At 49.8% G+C, this 15,998-nt stretch overlaps 1 protein-coding gene across 1 annotated transcript in view; it reads right to left on the reverse strand.

Annotated features, from left to right (window-relative positions):
• Positions 1-4,823, reverse strand: part of SUSD3 (sushi domain containing 3) — a 46,579-nt gene extending 41,756 nt beyond the window's left edge. Inside the window, exon 1 of the mRNA XM_081898353.1 lies at positions 2,334-4,823. Coding sequence (XP_081754479.1) covers positions 2,334-2,421 — 88 coding nt within the window. The 5' untranslated portion in view covers positions 2,422-4,823. The remainder of the gene's footprint in view (positions 1-2,333) is intronic.
• Between the last annotated feature and the right edge of the window lie 11,175 nt (positions 4,824-15,998).

Raw genomic sequence — 15,998 nt, forward strand, 5'->3', positions numbered from 1 at the left:
TTGCCTCCTCTACTAAAAGACAATGGGCAGCATTTGTTCTAGACACTAACAAGCTGAGCAGCAAAGTTAAATCAGGGCCAACTACATGTCACTTGGAAGCCAGTTTTGTTTTCTTTTTTTTAAAAAAAATAGTAGACATAAGAGGGAATTTTCACCCAGGAAGAGCAACAATGGGAGCTTTTCTAAGGCTAACAGCAACACAGCAGGGAAAGCTAGTTTCATTGGGACTGTGGCCGGGAACTGAAAAGTTAATCCTTACCTACCTGCACCTGATAGCCTCAATGGAAATCAATGGGGGGGGGCATGTTCACTGTTACATTTTTAAAAGAAAACCCCTGACATGCTTCGAAGCAATGCATTTACTGGGTAGTTTGCCCCTTGGTGATGTCTTAGTTCTGAATAACTGTCATATCTGGCCAAAGATATACACGTCTGAGTCCCTAGATGTGCCTAGATTTCCCCTATCAAAAACAATGAATTCCCCCCCCCCCCATCTCTCGTGGTACATTTAGCATTGAGTATATCACTTTAGGATGCCATCATGATGAGCATATGTTTTTAGGATATCCTGAAGGGTGCCCAAATCAAAAGTAAGTTGTTTCCTCTGAAGATGAGGAAGAGAAAAATCCTCTGTAGGTATACTAAAGCCAAAATAGACATTCCATGAAAACTCTATTATTAGATTGCCCATCGTCTTTCTTTTTTTTACATTAAAGCAGCTGTGGGGGCTTCACATTTGACTGGAGCAGTGTCAGTGTTGATGATTTTATACACACACACCATTTTCTCATTCTAAATCACACTCAACAACCTGCTTTTAACTCTAGAGGGGGGATGTATCTGCAATTTCTTTCCTCCAGTGGGCTAACAGCAGCTTGGTTATCTTTTTTTTCAGAGACAGAAAAGGTTAGATCAGGAAAATAGTGCAAGGAGAAAGCTTCCACTTTAAAGCAAGAACTGTTATGGATTTCTCGCATAATGTGTATTTTTGGCCCTGAAGTCAGCTTCATTAAATCTGAATTTAAATTCAGAAGCTAGTTCCTCTTCCAGGTAGCCAGATTGGGCAAACTACAGGACAGGCAGATATATTATTCTGTATCTTGCTTTACTATGCCTAAGTCACTCCTCTGATCTGATATGGGTTACCCAAAAATACAGCCTGAAGTGCATGTCAGATTTGGGGGCCTCTTCATAGGTTCCAAACACCCCCCACCAAAAGCTCAATCCAACATTTATTTCACTGCAGGGAAATGTTTCCCACACAGGAGAAGAGTCGTGCAGGATACATACAGCACAGGATACCTTGAGTGCCTTTGAAATCTGCATCCTGATTGATCTCTCTGTGAATCTGGAGGTGGTATTGCAGACAACTCACTGTCTCTAAACTTCTCCCTTAAGTCTATAAAATAAGAAGGTGGCCTGTCTCATGAGGCTGGGGTAAATGAGATAGAAACAAAAGGAAGCTGCCTTATACAGAGTCGTACCTTTGATCCATCCACTGGCTACAAGAGAACAGTAGCTGCTCTCCAGAATTATTCCCAGGGTTGCCTAGAAAGGCTGGGGATTGAACCTGGGACCAAACCCAAAGCAATTTGCTCCTCAGAAATGTTACAGAGTTTGGTTAGGCCCGTTTGAGGATGAAAGACCCCAGCAGGGCTTCAGGAGTGAGCCTCTGAAGGATCTTCCTGACCACTAGCAAACTAGTTAGCACCATATGCCAGCTTTGCATTGACTCAGCCCGCTGGTCAGTGCAACCCAGGACTGTGTATTCTGACAGGCAGCAGTTCCCCAAGGGCTCAAGATCTTTCCTACCAGCCACCTCTGAACTTTTAAGCGGCGCTGATGGCAGAAGATGAACTCGGGAGCCTGTTCCATTCATGGCTTGCGCCTGAGCGTGGCTCCTCCGCATCACGGAACAGAAGCAGGGCTCAGCCCCGGAACCTGTTTCGGCGCCAAGGTTGGAGCTTAGCAAGCAACGCTCCAAACCAGAGCGCCTCGAGGCATCTGCAGAGTGCCCATCCCTCAGCATCGTGCAGTCATAAGGACGACAGATCCTCAGAAGAGCAGCCCTTCCAAACGAAACCCGGGGCTTCTCTTTTCAAGGGGTTCATCATGCCTACAGGGAAAGTGTGCGGGCGGGGGTACCTGCCCAAACCCAGATCCCACACCTTGCTGGGCTTTCCCACCTATACAATCCAAGACCTCTTCCCTTGCCCCCCCCCCAATTTCGTGTCGCTGCGCCCATCTTAAGCGCCAGGCAGCGCAGCGCAGACCCCCCCTCCCCGCCCCCCTTCCCAGGAGACCCTCAGCTGCCAAGACGGCTCTTTCCTTACCCGTGTAGTTATTCTGGGCATGGTTGCCGTCCTCGCGGATCACCACCGTCCTTGAAACGTCGAGGATCGAGGCAGTCACCGTTTGCATCTCTCCCTCTCTCGACCCTTCGCGCGACCCTCGGGGCGCCCAACCTAGAATGTGTGCGTGCGTGTGGCGGGGGGAGGGAAGAGGTAGTACTGCCCAACGGTGAGTGCAGCAGCTTCAAAGCGGAGGTCCTCCAGCCCGCCGGCCTCTGGGTCTTCCTCCGGCAGCCGAGGGATCCAGGCATGCAGGGGATTCCGAGGAAGGGCTGGCGGCGTCGCGCCCCGCTCTTGCCGGCGGAGGATTCCGCAAGGGTGCTGTGGCAGAGGGACCCGATCCGTTCCCCGCGACTTCTCGCCGCCCAACTGCCGCCTCGCACTTCTCCAACGGCGTCTGGCTCGCAGCGAGCGAAGGACGGTGCTGAGCACCTGAAGACCCCGCCCTCCTCCTCCGCCCCCCGCCTCTGGCCCGCTTCCTCCAACCTCCTTAGCCGAGATCAGCAGCACGGAGCTGCAGATGGCAAGATCGGCTGGGCTCCTTCCACTTCAGCCACATGCTCAGGCGCTGCGCGGGCAGCGGCGACGCCTCCCTCCCTCAGAGAGCTGCCAGCAGGCCTGGCTGGAGGAGGAGGGTCGCTGCCCCGTCTGGTTCCACTACTAAGGCTGCCCGGGGGAAACGCGTACGGGTCGGGAGGTGAGACAAACACGCAAGTGCCTGCTGGGCTGGATGGATCATGGGCGCTTCGTGGGAAGCTTGCCCGGCTGATCTGGCGCAAAACTCAGACCTGCCTGATCTTCACACGTGGCTGAAGTTTCTTACTCGCGTGTAAGAATATCATGGGTGAAGACATCAGGAGAAGGATTCCATCAGGCACGTGTCTCTGTGCCTGGGTGTTTACAAAAGCACAGATTTGTACTTTGGGATTATACTTTGCACTTCCTTTTGGAGACTTGGCTTTCAATTTTAATTTTTTACCCATATATTAAAAACGCCCTAACGTTAACGAGTGAAGGGTGCTGAGATCCTTAGATGTGCACCTACTCGCACTTTAGAAAATGCCTCTGTGCAGATTACCCCCCAATTTGTGGAAAGGAAGAAAAAGAAAGAGTCAAGGGCAAAAAAAATTAATGACGGGGAAGTCAAGAACCAAGGAGGATAAAAATGGTGTGCAATAAAGAGGAAGCATCGGGAATCTTACATATTTCTCTCAACCTTACCCAAGAGAGAACTCTTAATGAATTTGTCATTATTAATTCTGAGCCTTGGAAATGATAACCTAATCCCTGCCTGGTAGCTTTCGCCACCAGCTGACTGGCTGGCTGGCTGCAGGAAATTAATCTGATCTGGGCTGGGCTAAGTCAAGGCAAGGCCATCTGTTTATATTCCCGTGGCCTGACGATCTGCAGCGAGCAGGGTGCAATTTTCAAGGTAGAAGCCACCTTTCGTGAGAAGGAGGCCTTATCAGATCAGCAAGAAGGAAGTGGTGGGAAAGAATGCAGGTTTAAGCAAAAGCACCAAAAGTAGCCACAGGCACGAATGCAGGCAAGGCGTTGTCTGTGGGAATCCCAGATCTGCTGTGGCCCTGTGAACCAAAAGCAAGGTGCAATTCTTGGGTTATTAAGTGAGGGGCTCAGACAATTTGACAATCTGGCTAGAAGAAGGGGAACCTGATTACTGAAAGAGCAATCTGCTTTTTGTTATAGTTGTGATGGTTAGATTGTGGTAGACCGCATACAGAGATAGTGAGCAGTCACAGAGAGAAGACCCCCAAATTGTTGCATGGGTGCGTAGCCTATAGTGTAGATGGTACAGTCTCCATCATGTTGGTTAGTGTGGCACTGAAATAGAGGGAATGGCGGTCTGTAGAAAATCAGCTACTTAGGAATTTCAATCTTAAAATCAGCACCATGGATTGCTTCTGAAGCAGTTACACATTTCTGACAGGTGCCATGCATGCTTGCAGGCACTAAAACATGCAGATGTCTTAAGGCCAGAATAATACAGATTGTCCTGAACAACCACAACAGGTTAACAACAACAACAGCAACAATTTATTATACCCTGTCCATCTGACCCGGTTACCTCAGCCACATTGAGCAGCTTCTAGCAAAATATAAAGAAACAAAACAAAACATCAAACAAACCTGAGCTCCATTTGCATTCCATTGTGCTCCTGTGACCTCACCAAATGCTCAGTTATAAAAAATGAATGTGTATGATTTGTGTTGATGGTTTTCAGTCACTTAATTTCGTACTAAGATTCTGTGTCGTACAAATTCCTTCTTCCCCTGTAGACCCTCAGGAGGCTGAAATCCTGACATTTCAGATTCAAACCCTGAGACCAAACTGACCTACTCCTTATACTCATGGCCTCTTTCCAAGCCTCCATTATACAAAAATTCGCAGAAGATCAACACAGATTCAGCTAGCAGTGCTAAGTTGCCAGTTTTGAGGGCAAGCACCAATTTGAAGTTTTAGGAAGGAAGGAAGCAATAGTACTTCTATAATACCTGAAAGAAGAAAGGATTGTAGTCTTATTAGGATGCTGTTGCTAGCCAGTGGTACCACCTGAAGCACGAGGCAATGAGAAATTTAAAAAGACTAACCCTTCCCCACCACAAATGAAAAATATTCTTACAGATAGAAGTAGTTTTTGTATGTTTATTATGGTTGGCGTTTCATAAAAGCGCTTTTAAAAATTCAGCAAAGGAGTACTGTCATTATTAATTCTGTTGCCCCTCTCCCACTTTCCTTCGAGGAGCATATGGGCTGGGCCTGGGCCCAATTAACCCTTGTGTCACACCTGTCAGGTAGGTTAGGCCAAGAATTGGTGACTAGAGCAAAAAAAAAAATTTTTTTTAATTCTCCAGTAGCACACAAAGCTTATACCCAGAACTTCTTAGTTGGTCTCTAAAGTGCTACTGGACAATTTTTTAAAAAGTTTTGACTGCATCAGACTAACACTGCTACCTACCTGACTAGAGCCACGTCACTCACAGGACAGAGATGGGGAACCTCATGTTCTGGGGCTGGCTATGGCCCTCCACATCTCTTTCCCAGGCCCTCCTCATGCCACATATCCTCCATTTCTCTCCTGGATGGAGAATAGAGAGGAGTGCCTACTGTACAAAAGCACCATTCATATTTACTTCTCTGACCACTGGTGCTTCTGGTACCACCAACCACTGACATGAGACACCCCCAGAAGATGGCCAGAAAGCAATGTGGCCCTCATCCCCCAACACTGCTGTAGGAGATTTGAATGCTCCCATCCAGCTGTAGGAAGGTTATGCATTGCTTTCCCAAGGAAATAAACATTGTTTGAAGGGGCTTAACCTTGGCTGCGATATACCCAATACCACCACCACCCTTATTAGACATGGCCTGAAGGCTGCAGCTCAAACAGTTGTAAATTGCCACACTACCTGCACACTGATCTCCATTTGCCTCATCACCACAATGCGTTTGTCAACTTTCTCAGCCTTAGGTCATCAGCCCTGTGTTTAGTGCAAATTGATCCCAGAGAGCCTGTCATATTGAGGCAAGGCTGTGACACACAGCAGCAGTCTTGGATGTTTGGGCAGGAGAAACCAAGCCACATGCTCCACAGGTCCAAAGCCAAAGGGAGACAGAACTAGTTATGAGCTGGAACAATCAATAAGGCTAAGCTGCCTTTTGCTCCTCCATCACAGCTACAGAAAAAGGCCTTTAATCTCTTGTAATTGGCATATATAATCCCGTTGAACATTTTTTAAAAAAAATGAGCAGACACTAATAAACTACCAAAAACTGTTCATGGGAGCAGGTGAACAGTGTTCGTTGCTCCCGAAGGAGCTAGTCAGGAGGGGCTGCCAATACATTTTAAGAACAAGACAGTCCTTGACACTCATCCCCGCTCCCAAATTCTGTCTCATGTGGGAATCGCCCACCAGGGTTCTTTGCCAAAGCCAAGTAACTAGGTTTGTGATGGTCCTATAATGTTGGCAGGACCAGATAGGACAGAATTTGAGAGTGCTATTTTTGACTTCCTGTTCTTTCCTCACTTCAGCTTGTCTCCGAGGGTGGGTGGGTGTACTATACATTTAAAGCACATTTGCTAGCCTGGTAGTCACTTGAAAACTTGCAGCACTGGCTTGTACTTCCCATTGCAGCCAGTGCCACCCAGAAGACAGTTTCTCCAGACAGCTTCTTTACTGAGAGTTCACCCTGATTTGATTGCAAAAATACCCTACATTTAAAGCACATCTGCCCTACATTTAAAGCACATCCACACCTGCTGAAAGAATCTGGGAACTGTAGTTTGCCCCTCACAGAACTACCATTCCCATAATTCTTAACAAACTACAGTTCCCAGGAGTCTTTGGGTAGAAAATGTGCTTCAAACATTTGATGCGTATGCAGCCATAGTTTGGTCTGCCAACTTATTCAAGGTCCTCAATTTCTGCTACACGAAATGTTGACTTGCAACAATATCATTGCAAAAAAATGCTGTGTTGTCATTTTTTCTACCAAAGAATAGTGACATTTTAAATACTAAGCATTGCTGAAGGACCAGTGTCATTTTAGGAGCGGCTGTCAGCGATATAAAAGAGGCTGTCTTTCCTTTCTTATTCTTTCTCCATAGAACAATGTGTAGCTAGCTGGCTGATCAAAGGCGCCTTCTTTCACATGTAAATCCAAAGGGATGGGAGATTGGCAGTACTGCTTCTTACACAGTGATTTCCAAACTGGGTTCTCCAGTCTTAATACAGTTATGGGTTACAATGAAATGTAACTCATTGCATTATACAAATCTTTGGCGCAGCCGCATTTGGAATACTGTGTGCGATTCTGGTCACCCCACCTGAAAAAATGGATATTGCAGAGTTGGAAAATGTTAATAATAATAATAATAATAATAATAATAATAATAATAATAATAATTTATTTATTTATTTGTACCCCACCCTCCCTGGCAGGAGCCGGGCTCAGAGTGGCTAACATATAAATAATACAATATGCATAAAAACAAGCAAGCAATTGATTAAAATGCATCCCAAAATTAATTCAAATAAATTAAAGTTAAAACTGAACAACAGTCGGACATTGTCGTAGTAACGTCACAGGAAACAACGTGGAAGGACAAGTCCACCACGATAAGGACAGATGGAACTCCTGTCTTCAATGGATAGAAACTACAGGAACAAAAGACATTCGGTGGAAACTAAAGACACTATGCCTGTGGCTGAGGATAATTGTTTGAACCCTTCCAATGGATATTGGGGGGGGAGGGGAAGGAAAAATTGTACAGGAAATTTAAAAATTGGAAGGAGATAATATAACGTATGTAAAAATCCTGAAATAAAAATTTTAAAAAGTTTTTTAAAAAGTTAAAACTGAACAAATGGCAATCCTCAGGTTAAAATCGAAAGCGGTTAATACAACCAGAATTATCAAGGAGATGGAGCAAGCAAAGACCCTGTGAAGAAAGGTTGCCACATTTGGACTTGATCGTTTATAGAAAAGACAAGTAAGAGGTGACATGAAATAAGCTGAGAAAATTATGCCTTGCATCTAGAACGTGGATAGAGAATAGTTCTTCCTCTCTGAAAACACTGGAACTCATAGACATCCAATGAAGCTGAATGATTCAGGACAGATAGAAACAAGAACCTATTCATGCAGTACATATTAAAACTATGGAACTCACTCCCACAAGAGGTTGTGATGGCTAACAATCTGGATGACTTTAAAAGTACCGTAGATTAGGCGAATTCATGGAGGATAAATCTATCAATGGCTACTGGTCATGGTGGAGGCAATGCTTCTGAAAACCACAGGAGGGGAGAGTGTGCTTGCAGGCTTCCCACAGGTATGTGGCTGGCCACTGTGAGAACAGGACCAGATGGGCTATTGGCCTAATCCAGAGGGGTCTCCTTGTGTCCTTATGTGACCCTGAACCGACATAAAATCCGTACAAATGTTTAAAATTTCTAAAAGACTTTGATAAACATACTCAGCAACCAGCAAATCCCCATTTAGGCACAGTGCTTGCTGGGTGATTGTGGGGGGAACAAGCAGTCACCATCACATAGCCTGACCCATCTCACTGGGTTACTGTTATAAGGATGCAATGTGGAGCAGGATAATGGTAGCTGCCAGCCTAGACTCCTTGGAGGAAGAGCAGAATAGAAATGTGATTTTAAATAAGGTGTATTGTCACGGCCACCCAGGACGGGTCCCAGCTCACAAGAGACCTCACTCCGTTGCAGTTTATTTACAGGAAAAGTTTATTGAAGATTTCTGCTTCTCGTACAGTTCAGCATCGTGGCCGTACGTCTGTCACGTTAGACCGCTGAAGTCCCCTCTGACTCCTCCCCTCTTCCACACCAACTTAATAGCCTGGCTCTAGACCACCTCTTCCTCTCCTTTCTTTTCCGCAGGGTCTTCCTGCCCCCCTGGGTTCCCTCTCTCCGTGACTCGCCTGAGGCTGAATCCTCTGCCGCCTCTTCCCCCCTCCTTCTGGCTTTAGGGCCGGGCTCCTCCCCTGAGCTCTCTCCACTTCCGCGCGCCTCTACGTTTGAACTTGGCGCGCGTACGTTGCTGCTGACCTTTCTTTCGACCGCTACACCACCCCTTGTTCTGCTCTCCACCCTTTCCGGCTGAACACCTTGCTCCAACCCCCTTTCTCTGTTCTCTCCTAATCCTGCTCCCTCCGAGAGGCTGACGACTCCACCCCCTTTACTCCGTTCCGGCTGAGACGCCTCTTGCTGCGTCTGTCTTCCACTGGGCTCCTCTCCGCTTCTCCCTTCTCCTCCCTTTTGCTTGATTAAGGTAACCCCCTTTTGAGAATCCTCTGACTCGCTGCTCAGACTCGTGGATTCCCTCAGAATTCCGTCATCTTCTTCCTCATCCTTCTGCCCCTCCTCCCACTCGCTCTCCGTCTCCTCTGTCATCTCCTCCTCTCTCCCAGAAACCCTGACATCCATCCCCCCCTCGAAGCCCCCCCTTCCCCCCTCCCGCTCGCCGGGTGCAGGTTGAGGAAAACGTGGTTCTTCCGGGGTCGGTTCAGGATACAAGTTGTCCACTTCAACGTTCTCCTCTGTCATCTCCGTATATGTGTGTTCGAACTCGGGTTCCCCACCCACAGACATCACAGTCTCTTCCTCCTTCACTGCTTCTCCTGGCGCTGCCTGCCAAGGACCTCCCATCCATCTCTGACTCCATGCCTCCCTTGGCTGATCCACCCACCAACAAGGGCCTGTCTCCTCCCCCCCCAGTCTCGGATCCCTGGTCGGGCTTGTTTCGGGCGTATGGCCCTCGGGTGAGGAGAAACCCTCGAACGTGCTGTCTGACAAAGTGGGCGTGAAAAGCCAATCATCAAAATACTCCTCGGGCATGGGCTTGTGCGGAAAAAGCGCATGGAACTCCTCCTTCAACAGGGGTTCGTCCAACGCGTAACCCGGCACCCAGCTATTGGCAGAGGCCGGAGTGCCTTCCCTGGCTAGAAAATATTCAACTCCCTCCTCCCCCCATCTCGAGTCCAGTATCTCTGTGACCTCGTTAAGAGGTTCTGGTCTTGGCGATTCCCCCCCCTCAGGCGCCCTCCTACGTGGCTCTGGGAGTGCTCCTGACTCTTGAAACCTGTGTGGGGTTTTGTAGGGAGTGAGCACCGACCTATGAAAGACCGGGTGCACCCTGGAACCCTCCGGAAGGGCTAGACGAAAAGCCACCGGATTGATCTTAGCCTCAACTTGATATGGCCCTAGCTGCCTGTGTCCTAACTTCTTCTTGGCCAATGACCTGGCCGGCATCGCGTGGGCTGCTAACCACACCCAGTCCCCAATCTGGATGTCCTCTCCCGCCCTCCTGTGCTTATCGGCCTGCACCTTATACGCCTGTTTTGCCAGCTCCAAATGTCTCCGCAGCTCCTCGTGCACCTCTTGCAACTCCGCTGCAAACTGGTCGGCATCTTGAGGCCCCCCCCCTCCTGGTGCCGCAAATCTCGGGAAGGTTCTGGGATGACGGCCATTGTTCGCGAAGAAAGGCGTCACCCCGGTGGATGCGTGTTTCGTGTTGTTGTAGGCGAATTCAGCCATCGGCAGATAGTCCACCCACGCCGCAGGTCGCTGGTTGGCGTAGCACCGCAGGTACTGCTGCATGATCGCGTTGACCCTCTCCGCTTGACCGTTGGTTTGTGGATGTCTCGCCGATGTCAGGTTGATTTTGACGTGCAAGATGCCCAGAAGCTTTCGCCAGAAAGTGGAAACAAACTGGCGCCCCCTGTCGGACAAGACGGACTGCGGAAGTCCATGCACTCTGAAGACGTGATCGATGAAGAGCTTTGCGGTCTGTTCTGCCGTCGCCACCTTGGCACAAGGGATGAAATGCGCCATCTTGGTGAACAAGTCCACCACCACTAACACCGCCGTCTTACCTCTGGAGCTGGGCAGGTCCGTAACAAAGTCCAACGCTACCCTCTCCCACGGTTGCTGCGGTGTCTCCAGCGGTTCTAGCAATCCCGCCTGCTTCTGGTGCACTGGTTTGGACCTCTGGCAGATATCACACCTGGCGACGTAGTCCGCCACCTCTCCTCTCATCTGGGGCCACCAAAAGTCCCTAGCCACCAACTCCATCGTCTTCTCTTTGCCGAAATGGCCTGCACTAGGGGCGTCATGCAATTGTTGCAGAACCTTGGCTCGAAGATCGTCGGTGGGCACGTAAAGGGCACCCTTACGAGTCAAAAGTCCATCTTGCAATTGGAACTCATCGTTGTCTCGCGACCCTCCGCGTAGCTCCTCCATCTTGGACTGTGCAAACTGATCCCTTTGCAACGCGCGTCGCACCGCGTCCAGGTCGACTGCGATGGTAGCGCACGTCCACGCCTGCGGTGCGAAAATGTGCTTTGCTGCGATTGGAGCCGCTTCCTCCAAGTATTGCGGCTTTCGGGACAGCGCGTCCGCAATAACATTGGAGCCTCCTGGGATGTATTCTATTTTGAAGTCGAAATCCGCAAAGAACTCCGCCCAGCGCATGTGTCGCTGGGTCTGTAACTTAGCCGTCCGCCAATACTCTAAGTTCTTGTGATCCGTGCGGACTTGCACCGTGTGCTTGGCTCCTATTAAGAAGTGTCGCCACGCTTTGAAAGCTGCATGAATGGCCAACAACTCCCTGTCCCATATGGTATAATTGCGCTCCGTCTTGCTGAGCTTCCGGGAGTAGAACGCACCCGGTCTCCAGTTGCCTTGTGAATCCTCTTGCAAAAGAACGGCCCCAACCGCTCTGTCTGACGCATCGGTCTCTACCCGCATGGGTCTGCCGGGATTCACGTGGAGCAGCTGCTCTTCGGAGGCGAAAAGACCTTTAAGCGTCCGGAAGGACCGCTCCGCTTGTTCGGTCCAGACGAACTTCTTCTTCTTGGAACTGAGGGTGTCAGTGATAGCCGCCGTCGCGTTCGCAAAACCTTTAATAAACTTGCGGTAAAAATTGGCAAAGCCGATGAACCTCTGGACCTCTTTCCGATTTCGAGGGCTCTTCCAGTCCAACAGCGCTTGAACCTTAGCCCTGTCCATGGCCAGTCCCTCGTCGGACAACTTGTAGCCAAGGAAATCAACCTCTCTGACATCAAACTGGCATTTTTCCAACTTGGCGTACAGCCTGTGGTCCCTCAGCCTCTGCAGGACCTCCCTCACGTCCTTATCGTGATCCTCCGGCGATTCCGAGAAAATCAGGATATCGTCGAGAAAGCAGACACACTTCTTGTAGAGGAGACCTGCTAGCACGTGGTGCATAAATGCTTGAAAAACGTGGCTGCCATTTTGGAGACCGAAAGGCATGACTCTGTATTCGTATGTGCCCAGAGGGGTGAACATGGCGGTCTTCCACTCATCTCCTTTCCGGATGCGGATGAGATTGTAAGCTCCACGTAGGTCCAGCTTGGTGAAAATCTTGCCCCTCCTGACGGTCGCTAAAAGGTCGTCAATCTTGGGCATGGGGAAAGCTTTGGGCTTAGTCAAGCTGTTTATGAACCTGTAATCCACTATAAGCCTTTTTTGGGGCGTGTTTTTCTTCTTCACAAAGAACACAGGGCTGCCACCCGCTGCTTTAGATTCCTGGATGAAACCTCGCTTGAGGTTATGGTCTATGAACTCCCGAAGCTCTTGCATCTCGTCTTCCGACATGGAGTACAGCTTGGCAGCAGGCAGTTGCGCCCCTGGCACTAAATCAATCGCGCAGTCGTAAGGTCTGTGAGGCGGCAACTTGTCAGCTTCCTTCTCACAGAAAACCTCCAAGAAGTCCTGGTACTTGTGAGGCACTGTTTGCACCATACCCAGATGCAACTGCTGCTCGGCTTCTCCTCCCTGATCGGTCTGAAAGCAATGCTGAGCACAATACGATGAACAAAAGGTGATCTGCCGCTGGTACCACGCAACCGCGGGACTGTGCCTCTCCAGCCAACTCATGCCCAACACGATGGGTGTGTCCGATAAGTGGGTGACATTGAAACTAATAAGTTCTCGATGGTTGCCAATCTGCATCATCATGGGAGGGGTTTGCTGCACCACTTGCCCCCCCAGCAACTTCCTGCCGTCTACCGTGACCACGTTTAGAGGCGTCGTTGCAGGCAGGAGCGCCATGTTGTGCTGCTTAACGAACTGCAGTCCCACGAAGTCGGCGTTGCTTCCCGAATCGATCGTTATTGGAACCTCGAGGAGTCTCCCATCAGGCAACTGGAGTGTTGCTGTGAGCAGAACTGCCGGTCTGGGAGGCAAAGGGTCCACGCTCTGCAGTGATGCTGGGGGCTTGTCTACAGATCCGCCTGGCTGAGCCCCAGTAGCTCTGCTTCCAGCCAGGCACTGTCGTTTCCCTGAAGCTGCTCCCCTGGTTGCACCTCTGCTGTTACAGTTGCCAGTGCTGCAGTGTGCTTCTGGAGCCTCTGGGGGCACTCTTTCGCCATATGGTGCGCACTGTCACAGATGTAACACTTCCTGGTTCCTCTAGGAGGCTTCGCTTTGGGTGCACCAGGGACAGGGCTCTGGGATGGCTTCTGAGCCCTAGCACCACCAATCTCCATTGGCTCCTCGCTGTCCTTCCCCATTGGCGAGGGGTGCGCACGGCTGAAATCCCTGTGCACAAAAGGGAGAGTCCTTGCTTGCGCACGCGCTTGGGGCCCGTCCTCCTCGTGCCACGGACGTCCCTCATGTCGAATTCCAATAGCTAAAGCCCGTTGCACCACGTCTTCTAGGGTCTGGGGCCTGTCCCCCCTAGCGATCTCATCCTTGATGGAGGGGCTCAATCCCTCCCAAAAAAGATCTCTGACCGGCTTACTGTCCTTTGGCCAATCTAAGGCAGTGAGCAATGCAAAAAATTTAGAGTGGTATTGGCGCACAGTCGCTTTCCCCTGCCGCAGCCCGTGCATTTGACGGCGCGCAATGTCCACATCCACAGAGGATTGAAAACAAGAATCCATCGCTTTGATGAACGCAGTTGAATTGCGACGGGCCGGTCCATCTTCGCGCCACAGATTGCGTAGCCAAGCCCTGGCCTCCCCATGCAGGTGCGAAACAATGAACCCCACTTTCTCCTCCTCATCTTTAAAATCGTGACGGAGTAAATGCAGTGCATATACGACGTCCGCTCTGAAATTGGGATAGTCTTGCAAGTTGCCATTAAAATGCGGAACCAGGGCACCCCCCCTCCGTCCAAGCGCAATGCCCTCCGCTCTGGAACCTGGGGCCCCCGCCCTGTCCGCGTGTTCCCACCTTGCCTGCAAATCCTGGCACGTCTTCTCCAAGTCGTCATTCTTCTTCTGCGAAGCAATGACTGCCGATGTGAGAGCGGTAACCTGATCCCGCAGTGCAACCAGCTGCTCCTCAGCGCTCATGGCTGCTCCCGTTCGTGAGCTTCGCAAAAAAAATTTTTTGCTTTCTGAGAGGGGACTTACTGTCACGGCCACCCAGGACGGGTCCCAGCTCACAAGAGACCTCACTCCGTTGCAGTTTATTTACAGGAAAAGTTTATTGAAGATTTCTGCTTCTCGTACAGTTCAGCATCGTGGCCGTACGTCTGTCACGTTAGACCGCTGAAGTCCCCTCTGACTCCTCCCCTCTTCCACACCAACTTAATAGCCTGGCTCTAGACCACCTCTTCCTCTCCTTTCTTTTCCGCAGGGTCTTCCTGCCCCCCTGGGTTCCCTCTCTCCGTGACTCGCCTGAGGCTGAATCCTCTGCCGCCTCTTCCCCCCTCCTTCTGGCTTTAGGGCCGGGCTCCTCCCCTGAGCTCTCTCCACTTCCGCGCGCCTCTACGTTTGAACTTGGCGCGCGTACGTTGCTGCTGACCTTTCTTTCGACCGCTACACCACCCCTTGTTCTGCTCTCCACCCTTTCCGGCTGAACACCTTGCTCCAACCCCCTTTCTCTGTTCTCTCCTAATCCTGCTCCCTCCGAGAGGCTGACGACTCCACCCCCTTTACTCCGTTCCGGCTGAGACGCCTCTTGCTGCGTCTGTCTTCCACTGGGCTCCTCTCCGCTTCTCCCTTCTCCTCCCTTTTGCTTGATTAAGGTAACCCCCTTTTGAGAATCCTCTGACTCGCTGCTCAGACTCGTGGATTCCCTCAGAATTCCGTCATCTTCTTCCTCATCCTTCTGCCCCTCCTCCCACTCGCTCTCCGTCTCCTCTGTCATCTCCTCCTCTCTCCCAGAAACCCTGACATGTATGAACATGCCTTTTTCTGCAAATCAATGACATTATATGTTCCAAAACAAGCAATGCAGACTGCTTTATACTGTTTACTTTATTCATTTTGGCCCCTTGTCAATGATCAATGGGGGAAATTCTGCTCTATAGCATCCGTCCTTGCTCCCATCCGACCTCCCTAGAGGCATCCCTTTTGCATTCTGTTTTTGCCTCTGTCATCACTTCTTAAATGGTAAAATATTCATCCAAGGCTTTTCTCACTTCCTCTAGATTTTCATTTTGGGATTAGCACCTTGAATGGCATTTCAGAGCCCTACGGCACATTAAGGGGAGGGGGGGATAATGTGTGTGTGCGCGCACACACCCACACCTTCACCATTTGAAATTGTGCAGCGCACACTTTTGGTTCTGAATGAGAAAGAGGAAGCAGGAAGGGTGGAGGTGAAAAGAAATGGAACATTGACCTAGGCTCTTGAGGAGCCATTGCTGATCAGAGAATACAATATTGGGCTAGATCATCTACAGAGTCCGGACTAAAATTCCCATTCACATTAGCCAATGGTCAGGCATGATAGGAACTATAGTCCACTTTTTGAGATCACCATGGTGGCTACCCCTGTCTTGATGGACCAGTAGCCTGATTTGGGGGAGAAAACTACTGGGGTTGTAAGTTGTTCATTTATCAGCACCAGAGTACCTGTCTTGGATGCTGAAATCCCAGTTTCAGTATCTCCAGCAAAATGGGCAGCAAGGCTGTAAAAGGCCAGTACCTGAGATTCTAGGAAGCCACTAGTCTTCAAAGAAATTGATCCTAGTTGAATTTATATTCTGCCCTTCCTCTTAAAGGAGCCCAGAGCGGAAAAAATGTCCATTTTTTAAAGTGTTCCAAAACATCTAAAACATTCTAAAAACAGTTAGAATCATAAAATCAGAGAGTTGGAAGGGATCCTGAGGGTCATCTTGTCCGA

This window comes from Podarcis melisellensis, assembly GCF_964234715.1.
Source record: "Podarcis melisellensis genome assembly, chromosome: 2".
In the NCBI taxonomy this organism is placed as follows: domain Eukaryota; kingdom Metazoa; phylum Chordata; class Lepidosauria; order Squamata; family Lacertidae; genus Podarcis; species Podarcis melisellensis.